The sequence below is a fragment of the Esox lucius genome, chromosome 6 (assembly GCF_011004845.1).
Source record: "Esox lucius isolate fEsoLuc1 chromosome 6, fEsoLuc1.pri, whole genome shotgun sequence".
Taxonomy (NCBI): domain Eukaryota; kingdom Metazoa; phylum Chordata; class Actinopteri; order Esociformes; family Esocidae; genus Esox; species Esox lucius.
The window spans coordinates 29,841,774-29,868,705 of NC_047574.1; the positions used below are offsets into that span (position 1 = coordinate 29,841,774).

General features: G+C 43.5%; 1 protein-coding gene across 3 annotated transcripts in view; it reads right to left on the reverse strand.

Moving 5' to 3' along the window:
• Positions 1-838: 838 nt before the first annotated feature.
• Positions 839-26,932, reverse strand: part of LOC105010064 (Kv channel-interacting protein 2) — a 347,614-nt gene continuing 321,520 nt past the window's right edge. For all 3 annotated transcript variants that reach the window (XM_034292921.1, XM_029120613.2, XM_029120612.2), the window contains 7 exons: positions 26,743-26,867; positions 26,508-26,577; positions 25,979-26,049; positions 6,045-6,152; positions 5,641-5,745; positions 2,384-2,446; positions 839-1,657 (listed from right to left, as the gene is read on the reverse strand). In XM_034292921.1, coding sequence (XP_034148812.1) covers positions 1,610-1,657; positions 2,384-2,446; positions 5,641-5,745; positions 6,045-6,152; positions 25,979-26,049; positions 26,508-26,577; positions 26,743-26,867 — 590 coding nt within the window. In that variant the 3' untranslated portion in view covers positions 839-1,609. The remainder of the gene's footprint in view (positions 1,658-2,383; positions 2,447-5,640; positions 5,746-6,044; positions 6,153-25,978; positions 26,050-26,507; positions 26,578-26,742; positions 26,868-26,932) is intronic.

Consider the following 26,932-nt stretch of genomic DNA (forward strand, 5'->3'; position numbering starts at 1 on the left):
CACACATACACACACACAACCCCACAACCACACACACAAAAACATTCACACTCCATCCCTTCTCCCTAACTCCACACACTCCTCTCTTCCCGCTATCTCACACACGTTTCTTTGTACCCTGCTATAACTCTGGGTTTTCTTAAGTTTGTGTGTGAGTCTTTGGTGTCAATATGGAGGGCAAAGCAGGAAGCAGCACTGATGTCTTCACACTCACTCTCCCACTCAAACCCACGCACACCCATACACCTCAAACATGTCATGCCCTACACAGACATGTTACAGGAGACTTCATTTGGATTTGGTAGGAGGTGAACTGTCCTTGACATGTCACTGCTCTTTCGTTGTTGATCTTAACAGAAAATCATTGTTTCAGCCGCATTAATGTAATTAAAAACAGGCGTTGTGTAGTGTATGACAGTATTTGACGAGTCAAATATAAAAATGTTAACTAAGCAAAGCAAGAGGGTCAAAGCAGCTTGGTCATAAACGCAGCTTCTTGTGAGACTACCAAGTAGGTCATGACTGCGGGATTGATAGAAGATGTGCAACTGTCAGCATACACCTACAGCTAAGGTACCAGGCATAGAGAGCATATGTCAGGATGATGGAGCCCTGATATAGGGTTGACATTTTAATGGATTCCTACTGGAGATGTTTTTTTCCCACATTCAGACTCTCCATTCCTTTCTCGCGCACACACCTGTATTTCTATCCTTGTGGGCACCTGAAACTAAGGGGGGGGGGGGGGGGGGGGGGGGGGGGGAGGAGGAGGAGGAGGAGGAGGAGGGGGAGGGAGGGAGGGAGGGAGGGAGAGACACTTAGGAGTATTTTTGTAAATAATATATGTTATTATTAGTGACATCATCATGCAATATTAAAATCAGTTCTTTAATGAAAACAGTTTTGTATTCTGTGTGTTGGCAAGGAGTCTCATCCTTTAGACCCCCAATATCCTCTGTTCCACTTTTCTTTTCCGGTGCCCTTTTCTCCTTTTTCCATGAAGTGGCGCTAGTCACCTCTGTTATATTGTTGAATTTCAGTAGTCCAGAAAGAGCTGAACCATTCTAGACCCTTAACTTCAACCGTTTGGTGAGTAAATGCAAAACTGACAGAAAGTCATTGAGAAGGGGGGCTTTATCCTACGTTGAGTCCAGTCGGCCTTTGAAGAAACAGTGGCAAAGAATAAAAAGGGCAAAGAAAACAAGGGTTTTATTCAAAGAGGCCAACTGCTCTGAAATTTGCAAAAAGAACGTAACAGAGCTGATGTGTTCGACTCACAATTTCACATGCGTCATGACAATCAGATCTGTTCTAAACAACACATTTTCTATCTGAACATTCGGTAACGTGGCACCCTCCTGAACAGTTTGTGTAGCTGTGGATCAGAGTCTATGAGCCAGCCCCATTCTTTGTGTCTCTGGGAGAGGAGGTGCGCCAGTTTGGCTTGGAGTAAGGGGCAGATAGAAATGAGCTACAGGGAGGGGGCAAGATTTAGGGGGGCTGAATGTCCAACTCCCCTCGAAGCCCACATGCAACTTACAAACGCTCACACAAACACACAGACGCACACCTCCCCCAGTCCTCCAATCGTCAGCAACATCAGAGGCTTCTAGATGACGTTGTCGAACAGCTGCATGGATTGCATGATGTTTTCATCCTGAAGTGAATAAGAGGATGGAGACAGGATGAGAGACATGTTAGGCACAGAGGAAAAAAGAGGGACAACCAGTTTCCAGAGGAATATATACAAATTGAGTCAATGGACATTTCTTCAAAGTCAGCACTGACCCACTTTTTTATACTGAGAAAGACATATTTTTACTGGTTTTCATGCCCCAAGTTGGCCTTTAACTAATTAGATTAGACAGTAGACCAGGCTAGAGTTTGAGAGTGTCTGAGATTAGTTTCACACGGTAACATTAACGTTCATCAACCCTTTAAAACAAAGTGAGTTTGTGATATCTTGTTTTATTTTCTTTTTCCTGGGAGTTTCATTGTGAAGGTCACCTAATGTTTCCCCTCTGTTCACTTTTTATCTGAATTATATAAAAAGGCATTTTACATGGGTCAAAACACTTCTCAGGAAAAAAACAGGGGTTAAGGGATATAGAAAAGGTACAAAGAGTAACAAGGGAATCTTGGTGAATGCCCCAATTAACCTTGTTAAAATCTTAATTGTTAAGGACTGTTGGCATTCTATGTTTTGTTGGATAAAGGAGAGAGAATAGGAAAGATAGAGAGTTTGCTGACATAGCTGTTGGGACAGGTATAAACCCACGCTTCAGTGTTATGTTTGCACTGGAGGCAGCTGCTTAGACCAATAGACTACCGTACACCGCAAACTTGGATTCAGTTATCAGATACACTCTCACACACAATCTACCTTCTGGCATGTCTCGATGAACTCATCAATAGTGACGACTCCGTCATTATTACGATCCATTTTCTAGAAGAGGGAGTTAGAGAGGGGAGGAAAAAGGACACAGATTTTATTTACAGGTGCTGGTCATACAATTTTATTATCATCAAAAAGTTGATTTATTTCAGTAATTCCATTTAAAAAATGAAACTTGTATATTATATTAATTACACACAGACTGATATACACTCACCTAAAGGATTATTAGGAACACCATACTAATACTGTGTTTGACCCCCTTTCGCCTTAAGAACTGCCTTAATTCTACATGGCATTGATTCAACAAGGTGCTGAAAGCATTCTTTAGAAATGTTGATAGGATAGCATCTTGCAGTTGATGGAGATCTGTGGGATGCACATCCAGGGCACGAAGCTCCCGTTCCACCACATCCCAAAGATGCTCTATTGGGTTGAGATCTGGTGACTGTGGGGGCCATTTCAGTACAGTGAACTCATTGTCATGTTCAAGAAACCAATTTGAAATGATTCGAGCTTTGTGACATGGTGCATTATCCTGCTGGAAGAAGCCATCAGAGGATGGGTACATGGTGGTCATAAAGGGATGGACATGGTCAGAAACAATGCTCAGGTAGGCCGTGGCATTTAAACGATACCCAATTGGCACTAAGGGACCTAAAGTGTGCCAAGAAAACATCCTCCACACCATTACACCACCACCACCAGCCTGCACAGTGGTAACAAGGCATGATGGATCCATGTTCTCATTCTGTTTACGCCAAATTCCGACTCTACCATCTGAATGTCTCAACAGAAATCAAGACTCATCAGACCAGGCAACATTCTTCCAGTCTTCAACTGTCCAATTTTGGTGAGCTCGTGCAAATTGTAGCCTCTTTTTCCTATTTGTAGTGGAGAAGAGTGGTACCTGGTGGGGTCGTCTGCTGTTGTAGTCCATCCGCCTCAAGGTTGTGTGTGTTGTGGCTTCACAAATGCTTTGCTGCATACCTCGGTTGTAACGTGTGGTTATTTCAGTCAAAGTTGCTCTTCTATCAGCTTGAATCAGTCGGCCCATTCTCCTATGACCTCTAGCATCAACAAGGCATTTTTGCCCACAGGAATGCCGCATACTGGATGTTTTTCCCTTTTCACACCATTCTTTGTAAACCCTAGAAATGGTTGTGCATGAAAATCCCAGTAATTGAGCAGATTGTGAAATACTCAGTCTGGCCCGTCTGGCACCAACAACCATGCCATGCTCAAAATTGCTTAAATCACCTTTCTTTCCCATTCTGACATTCAGTTTGGAGTTCAGGAGATTGTCTTGACCAAGACCACACCCCTAAATGCATTGAAGCAACTGCCATGTGATTGGTTGATTAGATGATTGCATTAATGATAAATTTAACAGGTGTTCCTAATAATCCTTTAGGTGAGTGTATTTCAAATGTTTATTTCTTTTAATTGTGATGATTATAACTGACAACTAATGAATCCCAAATTCAGTATCTCTGAAAATTAGAATATTACGTAAGACCAATACAAAAATATGATTTTTAGAAATGTTGGCCAACTGACAAGTATGAACATGTCCAGCACTCAATACTTAGTTGGGGCTCCTTTTGCCTGAATTACTGCAGCAATGCGGCGTGGCATGGAGTCGATCAGTCTGTGGCACTGCTCAGGTGTTATGAGAGCCCAGGTTGCTCTGATAGTGGCCTTCAGCTCTTCTGCATTGTTTGGTCTGGCATATCGCATCTTCCTCTTCACAATACCCCATAGATTTTCTATAGGGTTAAGGTCAGGCGAGTTTGCTGGTCAATTAAGAACAGGGATACCATGGTCCTTAAACCAGATACGGGTAGCTTTGGCACTGTGTGCAGGTGCCAAGTCCTGTTGGAAAATGAAATCTGCATCTCCATAAAGTTGGTCAGCAGCAGGAAGCATGAAGTGCTCTAAAACTTCCTGGTAGACAGCTGTGTTGACCTTGGACCTCAGAAAACACAGTGGACCAACACCAGCAGATCACTGACTGTGGAAACTTTATACTGGACTGAATTTACTTTCATCAGAGAACATAACTCCGCAGCAGTCCAGTCCTTTTTGTCTTTAGCCCAGGCGAGACACTTCTGATACTGTGTCTTGTTCAAGAGTAGCTTGACACAAGGAATGCAGCTGAAACCCCTGTCTTGCATACGTCTGTGCGTGGTGGTTCTTGAAGCACTGACTCCAGCTGCAGTCCACTCTTTGTGAATCTCCCCCACATTTTTGAATGGGTTTTGTTTCACAATCCTCTCCAGGGTGCGGCTATCCCTATTGCTTGTACACTTTTTTCTACCACATCTTTTCCTTCCCTTCGCCTCTCTATTAATGTGCTTGGACACAGAGCTCTGTGAACAGCCAGCCTCTTTAGCTATGACCTTTTGTGTCTTGCCCTCCTTGTGCAACGTGTTGTGGAATCTGAGCATTAACAATTACCATATGAATGTACGTTTCATTGAAAGTGCATGTGCCTAGATAATGAGAACAACAGAAACCTCTCTGTTTAGATTATCTCTCTAACAGAAACCTCTCTGTTTATCTCTCTATAGGAATGTTTACGATGGTCATATGGCATGGGGGGTTGACTTCTAAGACATGGTCTTAGTTAGAAACGCCCTTAATGTATAGGCTAGCTGGTAACCAACATTACAGTGAGAACGTAATGGAACGTTCCCCGAATGACATCTGTGCTGCAAATTTCCAATAAACGTGAGCGAACTTCTCCCTCGATTTGATACGGGTTCTACATTATTTGACCACTATACGAAACCGCCGATTTCTAACCGTGTCAATGGTCGTCTTTTGGACAGCTGTCTTCCCCATGATTGTGTTGCCTACAGAACTAGACTGAGAGACCATATAAAGGCCTTTGCAGGTGTTTTGGGTTAATTAGCTGATTGGAGTGTGGCACCAGGTGTCTTCAATATTGAACCTTTACACAATATTCACATTTTCTGAGATACTGAATTTGGGATTTTCATTAGTTATAATCATCAAAATTAAAAGAAATAAACACTTGAAATATATCAGTGTGTGGAATGAATGCATAAATTATACAAGTTTCTCTTTTTGAATGGAATTACTGAAATAAATGAACTTTTTGATGATATTCAAATTTTATGACCAGCACTTTAGTTGCTCTGAAACTGTGTTGGTGTAAAGATCCTTACTCAAGATGATGCTTAAGTGTTGGATTTTATGAAGCAAAAGTGTGTGTTAACCTGGAAGAAGCTCTCCACGTGTTCTCTTGGTGCCTCTTCATGCATACAGGGGTATGTGTACTTCCCCATCATATCATAGATTGACTTCATTATATCCATCATCTCCTAAAGAGACAGACAGAGAGTGTGTGAGAAAGGGAGAGAGAGAGGATGGACAGAGACAGAAAAAGAGAGGAAAAGGAAAAGAGATGGAAGAGGGAGGTATAGCAAAAAGAGGTAGAGGATGAGAGCAAGGTAGAGAGAGAAAACCGTATACTGTCACAGCAAAACATCAGTCAATCACTCTCCAATCTGAGCTTGAAGGTCAGCTAGAGAACTGCCAACTTTAGAACAGACTACAGATTAAGAACAAGGTCAGAACTCAGAAGAGACTCAGAATGCAGAAAAAAGTGTGTATGTAATACCTCTTTCGTGATGCATCCGTCTTTATTTTGATCGTACAGGTTGAAGGCCCAGTTCAGCCGGTCGTTAATGGTTCCTCTCAGAATAATTGACAACCCAAACACAAAGTCCTTAAAGAAAAGAGTTTGTAAATTTCTTGCCCCAACTTCCTTTTACCATAACCAACTAATAAGCACATATATCAAACCTAGCATCCATACAGAAACTTTTTAAAGCTTTCAGAAAGGGTGTGAATAATGAAAATCACCATAAATTGCTGGGGTAGTATCAGCTTAGATGATGTAGCTCGCTGAAATTCAGTTTGTTCTCCCCAGTTTGTTCCTCAACAATGTTTCCACCCTTAAGGGGATATAGAAAATGTACAAAGAGTAACAGGGGATTCTTGGTGAATGCTCTAATTAACCTTGTTAAAATCTTAATTGTTAAGGTATACTGTTGGCATTCTATGTTATGTTGGATAAAGGAGAGAGAGTGGGAAAGATTGAGTTTGCTGACATAGCTGTTGGGACAGGTACAAACCCACGCTTCAGCGTTATGTTTGCACTGGAGGCAACTGCCTAGACCAATAGACTACCATGGAGATTCTCTGGAAAATAATCTCTTGAAGGTTAATTCTATTTTGTGTTGGTGAGAAATGCTTAAAGTTCTGCATATTCATACATTTCATTATTTTAACACATAATATTATGTTAAAATACATGACATGCATCGTATTATGATACTGTGAGAAGCGCAAGTTATATATTTCATGAGCATAATAAGGGCACTTATGTAAATATATGTTGAGAAATCCTCTACATGTGCATATGTAGAGGAGTTGGAAATCAGACTTCTCTCCTTGACACACAAACTTGTGTGTCATTTAATCCAAACCGAATGCACAATACAGGAAAAGCAAGGATAACTCCATAGAAAGATACAATCCAAATGGCCCCCCTAAACCATAAGCCCTGAACCCTCACATACTTAACTGATGTCACCTGGTAAGTGATTGAGAGCAAGAGACTGCAAGGGCTCTAAATGCCATACATAGGAATGGGACAGCACTTTGCGACTTTATTATGTTACCTTGACGATGCAATTTTGTGGGCAATTCCCTCAGGCAAAGTCAGCAGAAATGCGGACTTTCAAAAAGGGTGCATAAAGGGCTCAAAATGTCTGCGAAAGAACCCTTGCGCACTTGACGATTGGACAGTGGGACAGCCCTAAGCCCTCACAGAATTAGTGAGAATGTGCTTCAAAGTCTGTTAGTCGGTGAATGTGGACAAAGGGGCAGAGTCCACTAACTAGTGAATTAAGTCCAAGTAGCCCGCTACACATATACCTTTTGCCTGAGTTTTCCGTTTGCGATTGTGTATTTGTGAGTTTGCTTGTGTGTTGAAATAAACAGATATATTTTTTCTTTAAAAACAAGTAACTGAATGCAAAATGTGATGTTCCAAGGCTTTGAAATTTCAACCAAGTCTATCGAAGTAACAATACCACATGATCACATCTGATCACATGCTTTTTCCTAAGCCCCTTGTAAATTGCAGGCTTTTATGGTTGTTCTGAGACTTACTGGTCAACATATTTAATAATAAGTATCACCATTTTCACTCAAGCGATGACAGCTAGTAGCGCTGCGAACTCCTAATCAGTATCAGGTAGTGGTACGAGATCAAATCAGGATGAAGTTAAGTTACATTTGTTAGTTCACATTACTCTGTTTATTGTTGTTCAAACAATTTGATTCTTTTAGTGTATGTTATGACACACTTGCCTTTAAAATCCAAAACATTAGAACTGATGCACAGTTTAAAAAAGCTAGAAGAATGTGGGATACAAACCTTGCATTCTAATTTCCCTGCGCAATGCAAATGCCAAACCGTTGCGCCACTAAGTCTTGTAGGACATTATGGAAAAAGAGATTAACATAGATTAACCTCACAGCAGACGTCTCACTAAGAAAACCACATAGATAAACAAAACAAAATAAAAATGCTAACAGATTTATTTTCAATGCCAAGCACAGGCCACCCACCCACTGCGGGCCCTGGGTTTTTGAAATCACTGAGATATTGTGAGAGTTAGCTGTTTGACAGTTGTTTAAAGATTTACATAACGAGCATTGAACATCTGATTTTTTACATTTCTAACCTAACCTAATTCCCTCCAGCGTGTCCTAGGTCTTCCCCGGGGTCTCCTCCCGGTGGGACGAGACCGGAACACCTTCCCAGGAAGGCGTTCCGTAGGCATCCGAAACAGATGCCCAAGCCACCTCTGCTGACCCCTCTCGATGTGGAGGAGCAGCGGCTCTACTCTGAGCTCCTCCCGGGTGACCGAGCTTCTCACCCTATCTCTAAGGGATCGCCCAGCCACCCTGCGGAGAAAGCTCATTTCGGCCGCCTGTATCCGGGATCTTGTCCTTTCGTTTATGATCCAAAGCTCATGACAATAGGTGAGAGTAGGAACGTAGATTGACCGGTAAATCGAGAGCTTCGCCTTGCGGCTCAGCTCTTTCTTCACCACGACAGACCGATACATCGACCACATTACTGCAGAAGGTGCACTGATCCGTCTGTCAATCTCCCGTTCCATCCTTCCCTCACTCGTGAACAAGACCCCTAGATACTTAAACTCCTCCACTTGAGGCAGGCACTCTCCACCAACCTGAAGTGGGCAAGCCCTTTTCCGACTGAGGACCATGGCCTCGGATTTGGAGGTACTGATTTTCATCCCCACCGCTTCACATTCTGCTGCAAACCGTCCCAGTGCATGCTGAAGGTCCTGGTTTGAAGGGGCCAACACGACAACAACATTCCACAAAGACAAAATCGTATGGTCCCCAAACCTGACACCCTCTGGCCCCTGGCTGTGCCTAGAAATCCTGTCCATAAAAATTACGAACAGAACCGGCGACAAAGGGCAGCCCTGCCGGAGTCGAACATGCATTGGGAACAAGTCTGACTTACTGCCGGCAATGCGGACCAAGCTCCTGCTTCGGTCGTACAGGGACCTGACAGCCCTTAGCAAAGGACCCAGGACCCCATATTCCCAAAGCACCCTCCACAGGATGCCGCGAGGCACACAGTCGAATGCCTTCTCCAAATCCACAAAACACATGTGGATTGGTTGGGCAAACTCCCATGAACCCTCCATCACCCTGTAGAGGGTATAGAGCTGGTCCAGTGTTCCACGGCCCGGACGAAAACCACACTGTTCCTCCTGAATCCGAGGTTCTACTATCGGCCGTATTCTCCTCTCCGGTACCCTGGCATAGACTTTCCCGGGGAGGCTGAGAAGTGTGATCCCCCTGTAGTTGGAACACACCCTCCGGTCCCCCTTCTTAAAAAGAGGGACCACCACCCCGGTCTGCCATCCCAGAGGCACTGTCCCTGACAGCCACACGATGTTGCACAGGCGTGTCAACCAAGACAGCCCCACAACATCCAGAGACTTGAGGTACTCAAAGCAGATCTGATCCACCCCCGGTGCCTTTCCACCAAGGAGTTTCTTGACTACCTCAGTGAATTCAGCCCGGGTGATGGACGAGTCCACCTCTGAGCCCTCAGCCTCTGCTTCCTCAATGGAAGACGTGACGGCGGGATTGAGGAGATCCTTGAAGTACTCCTTCCACCGCCCGACGACATCCCCAGTTGAGGTCAACAGCCGCCCACCTCCACTGTAAACAGCGTTGGTAGGGCACTGTTTCCCTCTCCTGATGCGCCGGACGGTTTGCCAGAATCTCTTCGAGGCCAGCCGATAGTCCTTCGCCATGGCCTCACCGAACTCCACAACCACCCGGGCTGCAGTCCGCTTGGCCTGCTGTTACCCGTCAGCTGCCTCAGGAGTCCCACAAGCCAACTAGGCCTGATAGGACTCCTTCTTCAGCTTGACGGCATCCCTTACTTCCGGTGTCCACCACCGGGTTCGGGGATTGCTGCCTCGACAGGCACCAGAGACCTTACGGCCACAGCTCCTTGCGGACGCTTCAACAATGGTGGTGGAAAACATGGTCCACTCGGACTCAATATCTCCAGCCTCCCTCGGGATCCAGTCGGAGCTCTGCCGGAGGTGGGAGTTAAAGATCTCTCTGACAGGAGACTCGGCCAGACGTTCCCAGCAGACCCTTACAGTATGCTTGGGTCTGCCGAGTCTGTCCAGCTTCCTCCCCCGCCATCGGATCCAACTCACAACCAGGTGGTGATCAGTTGACAGCTCCGCCCCTCTCTTAACCTGAGTGTCCAAGACATACGGCCGCAGGTTAGATGAAACGACAACAAAGTTGATCATCGACCTACGGCCTAGGGTGTCCTGGTGCCACGTGCACTGATGGACACCTTTATGCTTGAACATGGTGTTCGTTTTGGACAAACTGTGACTAGCACAGAAGTCCAATAACTGAACACCGCTCGGGTTCAGATCAGGGGGGCCGTTCCTCCCAATCACGCCCCTCCAGGTGTCACTTTCGTTGCCCACGTGGGCGTTGAAGTCCCCCAGTAGAACGATGGAGTCCCCAGTCGGAGCACTTTCCAGCACCCCTCCCAGAGACTCCAAGATGGTCGGGTACTCTGCACTGCCGTTCGGCCCGTAGGCACAAACAACAGTGAGAGAACTATCCCCGACCCGTAGGCGCAGGGAAATTACCCTCTCGTTCACCGGGGTAAACTCCAACACATAGCGGCAGAGCTGGGGAGCTATGAGCAAACCCACACCAGCCCGCCGCCTCTCACCATGGGCAACTCCAGAGTGGTGAAGAGTCCATCCTTTCTCAAGGAGTGTGTTTCCAGAGCCCAAGCCGTGCGTAGAGGTGATCCCGACTATCTCTAGTCGGAACCTCTCAACCTCACGCACGATCTCAGGCTCCTTCCCCACCAGCGAGGTGACGTTCCACATCCCTAGAGCTAGTTTCCGTGTCCAGGTATTGGGTTGTCGAGGCCCCTGCCTTCGACTGCTGCCCGATCCTCTACGCCCCGACCCCTTATGGTCCCTCCTGCAGGTGGTGAGCCCACGGGGAAAGGCCCGGCCACCAGGCGGTCGCATACAAGCCCCAACCCCGGGCCCCAGCTGCGCCATACCGGGCAACGTCACGGTCCTCAAAATGTTTTTCATCATTAAAGGGTTTTGAACCGCTCTTAGTCTGACCCGTCGCCTAGGACCTGTTTGCCTTGGGAGACCCTACCAGGGGCATATAGCCCCAGACAACATAGCTCCTAGGGTCACTCGGGTACTCAAACCCCTCCACCAGGTTAAGGTGGCAGTTCATGGAGGGGCAAAAAAAATATAATTTTGTAGTAATTATTTTTAATTAATCTCACGTGTTACCTTTCACAGCCCTAATATACATGTATATACTTATGTATTAGGGGTGGGCAATATGGCCAAAAAAGGATATCTCAATATTTTTGGCAATTTTGACAATAACGATAATGAGACGATATCCTTTAAAATGTGTTTTTTAAAAGTCTGAGTTTCTTAATCACTGATGATAATAATGGGCACAATGTTGAATGAAAACAGTTCTTATTTTCTTTAAAATGTAAGTATTCAAGTAAAGACTATTCAAAGAACTACAAAAAACTAATTGAACTAGTGTAGGAACATTAAACTCTGAGTAAACATTAAATTGTACACCTGTGCTGTAATGTAAATTGTGCAGCATACAAGCAAGATGAAATCATAATAAACAATGGGCGGTGTTCTGTAACATATTGCACACAACCATGTCCTTATGGCCTTATTGCCTTACAACTTATGGCTTTATTGAACAAATGCCTAACTTCAAGTACTGCCCAGTACAAAGACTACACTAAAATAAAAAGGATAATCTGCCCAAAAGGTGCACTTCCGAATCAGATTCTTTAATATAAAATATATTTATACATTTGTTGACAAATGACATTAATGTAAACAAAGTCCACAATTTACAGACAAATAAAAATAAATTGTCATTATTATTACAGCACACACTGGCATGGACAGATGCTGGAAATGTATAGAACATTATAGGCCAACTGCTCACTGTTCACATGTACATTTACTTCAAATGATGAGCCAAGAACACCAGTCTGTCCACAGTGCCAGGTTTATGTGCAGCCCAGTGACATGTTACAACATTTTCTCCAGTGCTTAATGTCCTTTCTGGAGGGCTGCATAGATATTCTTTAGCAATTTTCCCCAGTCTGGGTAAATGTACCTCTTGTGATTTCCACCAATCAAGTGGATTAACATCACTGTCCACCTCAGGTATCAGTAAGTAGCTCTTGACCTCCTTTTTAATTGCAGTGGCCAGTGCCTCCTCTCCTCCGGCTTTGTGTTTTTTGAAGAAACTCCCAAAATACTTTTTGGTCTTTTACGCTGCCTCCCTTGTGTCTTCATCACCACCACCACCACTTGCTCCACCTTCTGCAGCAGTAGCCATAGCTGCGGCAGTTGAGGGGCCTGGGGTAGGGCTGTCTTCCACTGTCATAGCAATGAGTTCAGTAGTAATTGCTGACACAGTGGCTTTAATCTGGTCATCATCATTGTAACGGTTTTTGAAGCGGGGGTCAAGTGTGGAAGACAAAATTAACAGGTCATCCACACAGTCTTCTTTGTACTTGGTGTTCAGGTACTCCAGGATGGTTGTTTTTATTTGTTTGGTTAGGTCTGTGTCATCAGATTTCACTGCCAGGACCTCAGAGTTGAACAATGCCAAGACAGGTTTCAGGTAGGACACTGTTACAAGTTGCACACCTGAAAGAGCATATGTAAACTTTAACAGAGGATTAAGTGCTTTGCTCACTGATTCCAGCACATCAACATCTTGCCATGTTGGAATAAGATGCCTGCACTTTTTGTCTGCACCCAGCACATGACAAATGGCCCTTTCTTGCTCAATAGATCTATCATGCGTTGTCTTGATCCCCATCTTGTTGGCGATTCTGTGTTTATGCTCTGGGAGCTTCAGCTGATCTTGGGCATCACAAATTGCTCTCTTCATTTTCCAGCTATTGGACCTTCTTGCAAACTCCAATGGCTCTGTCTACTCTAGGATCCCTCATGCTCTTCTCTGGAAAATATTTCATATTTACAGAACAACATTTATTGTGAGCCAATTTCACAGTTTAATGATGTGATGTCCTTGTCAGATACAGTGAGGAGAACAAGTATTTGATACACTGCCAATTACAAAGCATGTAGAAGTCTGCATTTTTTATCATAGGAACTCATCAACTGTGAGTGACAGAATCAGAAAAAAATCCAGAAAATCACATTGTATGATTTTTAAGTAATTAATTTGCATTTTATTACATGACATAATAATTTGTTACATCAGAAAAGCAGAACTTAATATTTGGTACAGAAACCTTTGTTTGCAATGACAGAGATCATACGTTTCCTGTAGTTCTTGACCAGGTTGGCACACACTGCAGCAGGAATTTTGGCCCACTCCTCCATACAGAGCTTCTCCAGATCTTTCAGGTTTCGGGGCTGTCGCTGGGCAATATGGACTTTCAGCTCCCTCCAAAGATTTTCTATTGGGTTCAGGTCTGAAGACTGGCTAGGCCACTCCAGGACCTTGAGATGCTTCTTACGGAGCCACTCCTCAGTTGCCCTGGCTGTGTGTTTCGGGTCGTTGTCATGCTGGAAGACCCAGCCACGACCCATCTTCAATGCTCTTACTGTGGGAAAGAGGTTGTTGGCCAAGATCCCGCGATACATGGCCCCATCCATCCTCCCCTTAATACGGTGCAGTTGTCCTGTCCCCTTTGCAGAAAAGCATCACCAAAGGAGGATGTTTCCACCTCCATGCTTCATGGTTGGGATGGTGTTCTTGGGGTTGTACTCATCCTTCTTCTTCCTCCAAACACGGCGAGTGGAGTTTAGACCAAAAAGCTTTATTTTTGTCTCATCAGACCACATGACCTTCTCCCATTCCTCATCTGGATCATCCCGATGGTCATTGGCAAACTTCAGATGGGACTGGACATGGGCTGGCTTGAGCAGTGGGACCTTGTGTGCGCTGCAGGATTTTAATCCATGACGGCATAGTGTGTTACTAATGGTTTTCTTTGAGACTGTGGTCCCAGCTCTCTTCAGGTCATTGACCAGGTCCTGCCGTGTAGTGTCTGGGCTTATCCCTCACCTTCCTCATGATCATTGATGCCCCACGAGGTGAGATCTTGCATGGAGCCCCAGACCGAGGGAGATTGTCCGTCATCTTGAACTTCTTCCATTTTCTAATAATTGAGCCAACAGTTGTTGCCTTCTCACCAAGCTGCTTGCCTATTGTCCTGTAGCACATTCCAGCCTTGTGCAGGTCTACAATTTTATCCCTGATGTCCTTACTCAGCTCTCTGGTCTTGGAGTCTGTTTGATTGATTGAGTGTGTGGACAGGTGACTTTTATACAGGTAACGAGTTGAAAACAGGTGCAGTTAATACAGGTAATGAGTGGAGAACAGGAGGGCTTGAAAAACTAACAGGTCTGTGAGAGCTGGAATTCTTACTGGTTGGTAGGTGATCAAATACTTTTGTCATGCAATAAAATGCAAATTAATTATTTAAAAATCATACAATGTGATTTTCTGGATTTTTGTTTTAGATTTTGTCTCTCACAGTTGAAGTGTACCTATGATAAATATTACAGACCTCTACACGCATTTTAAGTAGGAAAACCTGCAAAATCGGCAGTGTAACAAATAATTGTTCTCCCCACTGTAGACGACTGGGTCAGAGAAACTCCAAAACTGCAGCCCTTGTGGGGTGTCCCCGGTCTGCAGTGGTCAGTACCTATCAAAATTGGTAGGAAGGAAGGAAAAGCGGTGAACCGGCGACAGGGTCATGGGCGGCCAGGGCTCAATGATGAACATGGGGATTGAAGGCTGACCCATGTGGTCCAATCCAACAGACAAGCTACTGTAGCTCAAATTGCTGAAAATGTTAATGCTGGTACTGATAGAAAGATGTCATAATGCGCAGTATATCGCATTTTTTTGTGTATGGAGCTGCGCAGCCACAGACCACTCAGGGTGTCCATGCTGACCCCTGTTCACTGCTGAAATTGCCTACAATGGGCACGTGAGCATCAGAAGTGGACGACGGAGCAATGGAAGAAGGTGGCCTGGTCTGATGAATCACATTTTCTTTTACATTATGTGGATGGGCTGGTGCATGTGCTTATCTGGAGAACACATGGCACCAGGACGCACTCTGGGAAGAAGGCAAGCCGGCAGAGGCAGTGTGATGCTTTGGGCAATGTTCTGCTGGGAAAACATGTGGATGTTACTTTGATACGTACCACCTACCTAAGCATTGTTGCAGACCATGTGCACCCTTTCATTGCAATGGTATTCCCTGATGGCATTGGCCTCTTTCAGCAGGATAATGCGCCCTGCCACAAAGCAAAAATGGTTCAGGAATGGTTTGAGGAACACAAGTTCATGTTGTTGACTTGGCCTCCAAATTCCCCAGATCTCAATCCAAACGAGCACCTGTGGTATGTGCTGGACAAACAAGTCCGGTCCTTGGAGGCCCTACCTCGTAACTTATAGGACTTAAAGGATCTGCTGCTAACGTCTTGGTGCCAAACACCACAGCACACCTTCAGAGATCTAGTGGAGTCCATGCCTCGACGGATCAGGGCTGTTTTGGCGGCAAAAGGGGGACAAACACAATATTAGGCAGCTGGTCATAATGTTATGGCTGATCGGTGTGTGTGTATATACAGCTCCGGAATTAATTAAGAGACCACTGCACCTTTTTTCTTGAGGAACAGAAGGGTTAAAATGAAGAGACCACTGCAAATTGAATGCTTCTGTTCCTCACTCAAAACCTTCCTTTTCAACTTTTTTGGAAAGAAAAGAAAAAGGTTCAGTGGTGTCTTAATTATTTCCGGAGCTGTATATGTGTATACATGTATAGTAGGGCTGTAAAAGTTAACCTTTGAGATTAATTTAAAATACTTTCTTACTTTCTTTTTTATGTCATTTTCCTTTTTTGAGCCACAGAACAATCCATAATCAAGTGGTTGACTTGAGCGGGAAATGTCTGGTATGGGCCAACTAAGAGTGAAGAATCTCTTACTGACTGAGTGAGTGAGTGACTGACTGACTACCTACCCACCCCTTGTTAAATAGCGTAGTGGTTAGAGGGACTTGTGAACTATAGGTCCCGAGTTCGAATGTCCTCACAGGCGAAGTGAAGTATGCATTGTGAATTATTCTGTATTGACGAAAACTTTCGCTAGCAATTGCTCAATTCTTATGATTATTTCTAGGAAGTTAGTAGATACTAGTAAGCCTATTATTGGCTAATAATCTTTTAAAACGGCCAGTGGCAAAAGCAATACAGTTCATAGACGCTATTTGTTGTGGAGGTAAACTTAAAGAAATGTTAGTCAGTTTAACACAATCCTCAATGGAGTCTAGTGACTGCTGAAAACGTGTAATGCCGTGGCGTATTGGTTAAAGACAGTGCCTCTCATTTGGAAGAAAAAGGTGCAGTGGTCTCAAATTTTTCCGGAGCTGTATATGAGACAGCTGAGCAAAGGCACTTGATGGCAAGACTACATCATGTTGTAACTTGTCTTTCTCAATGTAAGTGATGGAATAGTAACCAAACCATTTTACATCAATTGTTAACTGTGACAGTGAGGTGATGGATGGCTCCGTCATCTCACGTTTTTCCCGGATTCCCATTGAACATGAACTCACCCCGGACTCCTTCATTTGTCTTGTCTCCAATTGTCGCTCACACCAGGTCCCAATCAAGTCATTAGTATGTTTAAATGTTTCTCCTCTGCTCCCCTCACTTGTCTGTCATTGTTGCTTGTCTACATTTGTTCTCTTCTGTGGTTCATCTCGTTTTGCTGCATAGTCAGCCCTTTTGTTTTGTTTCATGTGTTTCGGTGCGACATCGACTGCCACTCTGCCTGCGCCTGGTTCCTTTCCTCTCCACCACTACGCCGACTGTGACAGAATGACAGACCAAAAAGTAACCCGCAGGCAAGCCACAACAACCCGTCATCGTCACAGGGATAACTACCTGTGGCCGTGGGGGAAGCCGGAAAAGGAAGCTCGGCGTCTCTGCACTTATTCCGGCTACTCCCCTCCGATTTGTTCGACGAGAGGGGAGTACACCTGGAAGGGGGACTGGTGATCGTCTTCCCTCTGGTCGGACGATTCGGAGTTGGAGTACGAATACTGGGAACACGACGAGACAGAAGGGGTTCTGGCGTGGGACCCAGTACGGTGCGTGCATCCACGGCCCCGGAGGAGACAACATCGGAGGCGGATGCCCAGTGGCAGACGCCGCCAGCACTTCCCGCTGCCCAGTGGTCACCGATGCCCAATGGCCGCAGCTGCCAGCTCCTTCCGATGCCCAGTGGCTGATGCCGCCAGCACTTCCCGCTGTCCAGTGGTCGCCCTCTCCAGTCCCGGCCACTCCGCCGCCCTCTCCAGTTCTGCCGGTTCTGCCTCCTCTGCCTGTTTACGGCGTGGGGTGGTGGGGGGTAAGGCTTTCATGACAGACAAAAACTTTGCTGGCTCTAACTTTTAGTAGCTACATTATGGGAAGCCTGAAATAAAACTGTTTACTGTTATATTGTAACTATTTCTGATGGATTTTCGAATTATGTCTTAGGATTTCTTCAGGATAGACAAACACTTTGCTGGCTACATGATTCTCTCTTCTTTTCACTTGACAAAAAAGTCTGTTATCGTCACCTATATTGATACAGTAGTTATTGTAGCAATGTCATTCATGAATGGCTATCCATCCATCCATCCATCCATCCATCATCTTCCGCTTATCTGGGGCCGGGTCGCGGGGGCAGCAGTCTAAGCAGGGATGCCCAGACTTCCCTCTTCCCAGACACTTCCTCTAGCTCTTCCGGAGGGACACTGAGGCGTTCCCAGGCCAGCCGGGAGACATAGTCCCTCCAGCGTGTCCTAGGTCTTCCCCGGGGTCTCCTCCCGGTGGGACGAGACCGGAACACCTTCCCAGGAAGGCGTTCCGTAGGCATCCGAAACAGATGCCCAAGCCACCTCTGCTGACCCCTCTCGATGTGGAGGAGCAGCGGCTCTACTCTGAGCTCCTCCCGGGTGATCGAGCTTCTCACCCTATCTCTAAGGGAATGCCCGGCCACCCTGCGGAGAAAGCTCATTTCGGCCGCCTGTATCCGGGATCTTGTCCTTTCGGTCATGACCCAAAGCTCATGACCATAGGTGAGAGTAGGAACGTAGATTGACTGGTAAATCAAGAGCTTCGCCTTGCGGCTCAGCTCTTTCTTCACCACGACAGACCGATACATCGACTGCATTACTGCAGAAGCTGCACCGATTCGTCTGTCAATCTCCCGTTCCATCCTTCCCTCACTCGTGAACAAGACCCCTAGATACTTAAACTCCTCCACTTGAGGCAGGCACTCTCCACCAACCTGAAGTGGGCAAACCACCCTTTTCCGACTGAGGACCATGGCCTCGGATTTGGAGGTGCGGATTTTCATCCCTACCGCTTCACACTCGGCTGCAAACCGTCCCAGTGCATGCTGAAGGTCCTGGTTAGAAGGGGCCAACACGACAACATCATCTGCAAAGAGCAGAGACGAAATTGTGTGGTCCCCAAACCTGACACCCTCCGGCCCCTGGCTGCGCCTAGAAATTCTGTCCATAAAAATTACGAACAGAACCGGCGACAAAGGGCAGCCCTGCCGGAGTCCAATATGCACTGGGAACAAGTCTGACTTACTGTCATGAATGGCTAATAATCTGTTAAAATGGCAAGTGGCAAAAGCCATACAGTTCATAGATGCTTTTGTGGTGGAGGTAAACTTAATAAGAAACATTACTCAGTTTAACACAATGCTTAATGACGTATAGTGACATATTATTGGGTAACAAGCTTTTAAAAAGGCCAGTGGCAAAAGTCAAACAGTTCATAGATACTATTTGTGGTGGAGGTAAACTTAATAAGAAATGTTACTCAGTTAACACAATGGTTAATGGTGTCTAATAAAATATTCAAACTAGACATGAGGTTAATGCGTGACAACATTATATAACATCAAGAGGCTATACTGACACCCGGCTAACCTACAGCTCTGTGGTGTAGTGGTTAATGACACAGCCTTTGACATGGTTGACCTGGGTTTGAATCTCGAGAGGGTAGACACGATCAACACTTTCTATTGCGGGCCAGCTGAACTAGGATTGCCTGGTTTCTTGTTAATATGTGTCACTGAACAATTAGTATGAACTATTAGTACAGGTGCTAGTCATAAAATAAGAATAACATCAAAAAGTTGATTTATTTCAGTAATTCCATTCAAGTGAAACTTGTATATTATATTCATTCATTACACACACACTGATATATTTCAAATATTTCTTTCTTTTAATTGTGATGATTATAACTGACAACTAATGAAAATCCCAAATTCAGTATATCAGAAAATTTGAATATTACTTAAGACCAATACAAAAAAAGGATTTTTTGAAATATCGGCCAACTGAAAAGTATGAACTTGAAAGGTATGAGCATGTACAGCACTCAATACTTAGTTGGGGCTCAATTTGCCTGAATTACTGCAGCAATGCGGCGTGGAATGGAGTCGATCAGTCTGTGGCACTGCTCAGGTGTTATGAAAGCCCCGGTTGCTTTGATAGTGGCCTTCAGCTCTTCTGCATTGTTGGGTCTGGCGTATCGCATTTTCCTCTTCACAATGCCCCATAGATTTTCTATAGGGTTAAGGTTAGGCGAGTTTGCCTGCCAATTAAGAACAGGGATGCCATGGTCCTTAAACCAGGTACTGGTAGCTTTGGCACTGTGTGCAAGTGCCAAGTCCTGTTGGAAAATGAATTCTGCATCTCCATAAAGTTGGTCAGCAGCAGGAAGCATAAAGAGTTCTAAAACTTCCTGGTAGTTGGCTGCGTTGACCTTGGACCTCAGAAAACACAGTGGACCAACACCAGCAGATGACATGGCAACCCAAACCATCACTGACTGTGGCAACTTTACACTGGACTTCAAGCAACGTGGATTATGTGCCTTTCCTCTCTTCCTCCAGACTCTGTGACCTTGATTTCCAAAGGAAATGCAAAATTTACTTTCATCAGAGAACATAATTCGGCAGCAGTCCAGTCCTTTTTGTCTTTAGCCCAGGCGAGACGCTTCTGACGCTGTGTCTTGTTCAAGAGTGGCTTGACACAAGGAATGCGACAGCTAAAACCTCTGTCTTGCATATGTCTGTGCGTGGTGGTTCTTAAAGCACTGACTCCTTGTGTATGGTGTCAATGGTCGTCTTTTGGACAGCTGTCAAGTCAGCAGTCTTCCCCATGATTGTGTTGACTACAGAACTAGACTGAGAGACCATTTAAAGGCCTTTGCAGGTGTTTTGGGTTAATTAGCTGATTGGAGTGTGGCACCAGGTGTCTTCAATTTTGAACCTTTTCGCAATATTCTAATTTTCTGAGATTCTGAATTTGGGGTTTTAATTTGTTGTCAGTTATAATCATCAAAATTAAAAGAAATAAACACTCTAAATATATCTGTCTGTGTGGAATGAATGCATACATTATACAAGTTTCACTTTTTGAATAGAATTACTGAAATAAATCAACGTTTTGATGATATTCAAATTTTATGACCAGCACCTGTATATACTATCAGTATTTGGTTTAGTGCATTAATGATCGCTGTACACACACAACCCTGCTACCTGCAAAATGAGTGTCAGGCACAGACACATCCTGTACCACACAACAAAATATATGAAAAAATTCTGCATAATATTTAACTTAAAAAAAGGACATGTGAGAATTTATATCCCACATAAAACATGAGCAAATCCTGCATATCTCACTAATCTTGTCAATAGTAGTGGATCGCAAAAGCATTCACTCCCTTTTTACATTTCATTGTGTTATGAGTGTGAAATGTTTAGAAATAACAATATATTAGTGGCATATTTATTCAGATTCTTTGTTTAGGCAAGCTTATATTTGTTCAGGAGTCAAACTTAAATTATAGGACTAAATGTCTTTTTCACCCATATGCAATGGTTGTATGGGAACTTTAATAGTAAGCCTAGATTCAGCTAAGTCACATAAAGGGAAGTAATTGGGAGATGTTTGACTATAACAAATAAGACATTTAAAGTTCCCCATTATGTTCTGGATCATCAATTAAACCACCCAGGCACAGTAATGATACAGTTTATTCTTTGATCCAAGCTGGAGGACAGTGTGATAAAGAAATTCCACAACAACAGGAGGGCAGGTCACATTAGGGCTATTGGTGATTATCAATCAACTACAGGAGGGCAGGTCACATTACAGCTATTGGTGATTATCAATCAACTACAGGAGGGCAGGTCACAATGAGGCTAATGGTGATTATCAATCAACTGCAGGAGGGCAGGTCACATTACGGCTATTGGAGATTATCAATCAACTACAGAGTTCAATTGTTGTGATGGGAGACGGTGGATAGGTCAACCGAATGACAAGAATATAAATATACAGAATTCAACTACAGTACCAGTCAAAAGTTGTGACATGCCTACTCATTGAAGGTTTGGTCTTTATTTCTACATTGTAGATAGTAGTGAAGAGATCAAACCTATGAAATAACATGTATGGAATTATTTATTAACAGAAAAAGTGTTAAATTAAAATCCCTCCCTGTCTGAGATGTCTACTTCACCCCTCCTACCCCAGGTACAGCATCCACTTTGCTAGTCACAACCAGTTAAAAATCCCTAAAGCAAACACATCTTTCTGTCACTCCTCCTTTCAGTTCTCTACACGTAGTGATTGGAATTAACTAAAGAAAACTATAAAACAATCTACTTTTAAAAACACATTCACAGTCACCTGTAACTGCTTCATGTGATGTGCCCGTTCATTGTAGTTCTACAGTCTTTGCCCATTGTCTCAATATGTCTGTGTCCTGCTGTATTGCTTTTATATTCTCTGTTGGCTGTTCTATGTTTTTTATCATCTATGCTGTTATCATGCCCTGTGGTCATGCTCTGTTGTCTTTCGTAATTCACTGGTGTCTCCCTATGTGCTGGTTTTAATGTTGTTTAATGCTGTCTCTCCATGTGCTTGGTGTTAATGTACACTGCTCAAAAAAATTAAGGGAACACATAAATTACACATTGGGTCTTGTTGAAAGAAATATATTAAAGATCAAAATCTTTACTGTACATTGTGTAATTCGTTGAGAACAAAATTACATAATGGCCAATGGAAACCAAAATCACCAACCAATTGAGGGCTGAATTCAAACTCACACCAAAAATCTAAGTAAATAATTAAAATCACAGGCTGTTCCAACTTTCGTGAATTTCCTCACGACAACTGTGACTCAGTAGTGTGTATGGCCCCCATGTGCCTGCATGCTCCTGATGAGATGGCAGATGGTGATCCAGGGCATCTCCGGTGCTACTTCGCGGCAATACATAACGTCCTAGAAGTTCTCAATTGGATTCAGGTCTGGGGAACGTGAGAGCCAGTCAATGGCATCAATGCCTTCATCATCCAGTGACTGCCCAAACACTCTGGCCACATGCATTGTCCTGCACCATGAGGAACCCAGGACCCACTGCACCAGCATTTGGTCAGATGATGAGTCTGAGGATTTCATCTCGATACTTAACAGCAGTCAGTGTACTGTTGGCTAGCATATGGAGGTCTGTGCGACCATCCAAAGATATGCCTCCCCATCACTGACCCACCACCAAACTGGTCATGCGGGATGATGTTGCAGGCAGAATAACGTTCACCACGTCGTCTCCAGACTCTTTCACATCAGTCACATGCTCAGTGTGAACCTGCTCTTATCGGTGAAGAGAACGGGGTGCAAATGGCAGACCTGCCAATTCTGGTGTTGTCTGGCGAATGCCAGAAATATGCACACCAGTTGCCCGCAGTGGGTCAATTTGTAGGGCTCTGGCAGTGCTCCTCTTGTTCCTCCTTGCACAAAAGAGCAGATACTTGTCCTGCTACTGGGTTAATGCCCTTCTATGGGTCTATCCAGCTCTCCTTTTGTAAAGGCCCATCTCCTGGTATCTCCTCCATGCTCTTGAGACTGTACTGCAGGGGTATTCAAATCTTACCCTACAAGGGCCAGAGCCTGCTGGTTTTCTGTTCTACCTCATTATTAACTGGACCCACCTGGTGTCTTGAGTCTGAATGAGTCCTGATTACAGGGATGCAATGAAAAAATGGAGTGGAACTGGCTTCGAGGGCCAGATTTGAATACCCCTGCTGTACTAGGAAATAAAGCAAACCTTCTTGCTATGTGACGTATGGATGTGCCATCCTGGAGGAGCTGGATTACATGCACAACTTGAATGCACTGCAGGTACCTCCTCATGCTACCAGTAGTGACAAGGACACCAGCAAAATGCAAAAATAGAGAAGAATCAGTCAGGAAGGACAAGGAAAGGCAAATTGTCTGTGGCCACCAACTGCAAAACCATTCCCTTTTTGGTGGCTGTCTTGCTGTTGCCTCTCCAGTGCACCTGTTATCGCTTTCATTTGCACGAAAACAGATTACATTGATTCACAATCGCTTATGCTTCCTAACTGGACAAATTGAGATCCCTGAAGTTTAATTGACTTGGTGTTATACTATGATGATTACGTTCCCTTAATTCTTTTGAGCAGTGTAGTTTAGTGGTGTCTCTCGATGTGGTTGGTTATAATGTAGTTTAGTGGTGTCTCTCTATGTGGTTGGTTGTAATGTATCTTTGTTTTTACTGTGCTGTAGTCGTGTGTTTTATGTCTGTTGTCTTTTTTTATTTATACCTTTTTAGCTAACGTTTTAACGTTTTGTGTTGTTTAATGTTTTAGCTTACGTTGTGCGTTGTTTAAAAAAAAATCTGAATTAAAACTCTGGTGCATGTATATTAAAAGTTTTAAATTGTCTTTACAATGAAACATGTTCTATCTGAATGTTCGATAGAGCCAGTGAAATGTGTAACCTTTTAATATTACCATTTTAGGCAATGTCATCTCTTGTAATTGTTTTGACTTAAATTGACTTGCATATATTAAACGTTGTTGTAATTTAAACTTCAATGTTGATCTGTCTTTTTATTGGTCTAGCCACATTTGGTGTTGCATGATGGTTCAGCAAGTTATTTCAATGAATCAATGATCAACAATTTCCTTATAGAATTTTAGCCATCCTGACTACATTTTTTTACACTACAGAATTAGAGAAAACTGATATAAATTGTGATTTTCCAATGTAGGATTTTTCTAAGTTTAGAATACTTATGAAGTGAGAAGGGTATGTGCACAGCTTTTATCCATGGCAATGTGTCTTAGTTTCAATGTACCTTTAAAATGTGTTATCTAGTTAATGTAAATTTGTGTGGGATGGGGAGTCATGTCGCAGTGTGTGTGGCGATCATTAATGCAAAGAGACTAAACTAGTTAAGTTTTGCTCTATGACACATAGGCTACAAGCAAAAATAAAGTATAATCAACAAAAGTTAGGAGCATACTCTAACAAATCGTTTAAACTGTTTAAACTTTCAGTAAATCCAAAGACGTGATAAAAACGTGAGTGAGGTTGGGTAATGGACTATTTAAGAGTCAACAACGATTTAAACAAATGCCCGTGGTAACGACAGAACAGTAACAACTGCAAATCCAAAGTAGTCAACAACTCCAACGACATAAACTTACAGGAAATGCAATACCAAATGGACACTGTAACGACAAAACAGATGATAATGCAGATGACATGCACCATGACATTGACCATTTGACCAAAAACATAGACATAACAGTTGATCTAAGTTAATTTAAAAGAGGGTTTATTGTTGGGGCATGGACGGTAGGAGGTTGAGTAACAAAGACTGCTCAACTATCTTGTTTTTCAATAGGAACAGTGAGTAAAGTGACATCTGCATTTAGGTGTTTGGGAAGACATCAGTAAATACGATTGGAAATTGTGGTCGACAGCACACATTAAATGACCTTGAGGTTCTTGCATTTCTGCGGGATGTAAGGAAAAACAGAAGAGCAACTATTTCCCAGGTGATGTCAATGCAGGGTGTGATCAGACTGTCAGCAAGAACAGAGTGCATTTGTGGTGTACACCAAGAGAACGGTACAGGCCTGAATGCTTGACCCCTACAGTGTAGCAGTCTGGATGCATTTTCCTCACATGGTTTTTATCCGCTAGGGCAACTGCAAATCATAAATTAATTCTTAGTGATTCTCAGCTGTTCTGGAGGATTGTGGTGACCAAACACCGTACTTAGACACTTTATGTTGTCTTCTTAGTTTGTCACCCATTTCTGTGTGTATATATATATATATATATAATATACACAGTATATCTTAAAAGTGAAAACTGTTGTGCTGATTAAGAAGCAAGAAAACTGGCCTTCTTCAGACTAGTTCATTATCTGGAGCTTCAGCGTTTGTGGGTTTGAGTACAGGCTCAAAGTGTCCCAAAACAAAGAACTTTCTTCTGAAACTCATCTTTCTATTCTGGTTATAAGAAATGAAGCCTATTCCATGTGAGAAATTGCCAAGAAACTAAAGATCTCGTACAGCAATTTGCACTACACCCTTCACAGAACGGCAGAAACGGGCTTTAAACCAGAATAGGAAGAGGAGTGGGAGGCCACAGTGCAATACTGAGCAAGAGGACAAATACATTAGAGTGCCTAGTTTGAAAAACACATGCTTCAGAGATCCTCAACAGGCCTTACCCGCTTTGATGTTGACTTTGAATAACAAGGACATTTCTAGGTGACCCCAAACTTTGATGTTTGTCCATACATTTTCTTGTGGTGCCAATGAAAATCCATATTTCCTGGTGACTTAGTAAAGACCAAAACTAATATATACTGTACATTAGCTAAAGTTGCAAATTTACAGATGAAAAACATGTCTCCCCTTAGACTCCCATATATAGTAGACAATAGTAAGAATTAGTCTTACCTCAAAACTAACTGATCCATTCTTGTTAGTGTCAAAGGCTTCAAACAGGAAATGAGCATAAGCACCTGAATCTGAAAGCACAGATTCAGATTTAATCAATCAAATCTATCTGGCACAATCTCATACAAACAATGCCTCAAAACAAATAGAATAATCTATTTGGTTCAAGATATTTTCTTAATGTAACTTGATTAAACACATTGTGAACAAATCAACTTAAAAAGATCATTGGTATATTTTGTGATTAATGTCTAGCCTCATTGCAGAAAAAGGCTTAGAATTCCAGTGCACATCTTGCCAAGCGGTTCTGTTTTTTTTTACATTTTTGCCACAACCATTTTTGCTGCAACACCAACCCCACACTGATTCAATTTGCATCGCCCTCTGTGAGATTCTTGGGCATTGTCAGTATGCAAGTGTTGCTATTTTACTTTTAATGTGAATAATATATTTAAAAATACTTGTATCTTGTGGTCTTGTATTTATGGTTAAGAAGTCAAAAATTAAGGTTCAAAGTTGAGTAACTCACCTCCCTGGGGGAAAAATTGGGAGTAGATGGTTTTAAAAGTCTCCTCATTGACCACCCCACATGGACACTCCTTCAAACAACAACCCAAATAAAAAACACAGAGTAAGAATACAAGACTACCACAAAAAAGCACAGTTTTATAAAAAGCACTTGACCGCAACATACATAAATTCAGTTCTCTAGCCTCCTTTATCACAATTCCCATACTCTCTCCTCTGAACATCACCAGACTCACATTCTTAAAACCCCTGTAGAGAACTTGCAGTTCCTTCTTGGTGAACTTCGTTTGCTCCTGTAGTTTGTCCAGCCCCTCCGGTCGATGGCACACAGTCGACAACTCAAAGTCATCCTCTACGCTGTCTGTAGGACACAGAGGGGAATATTGATGAAACCTACAGACCATTGCAATTTTCTTTTACTAATTA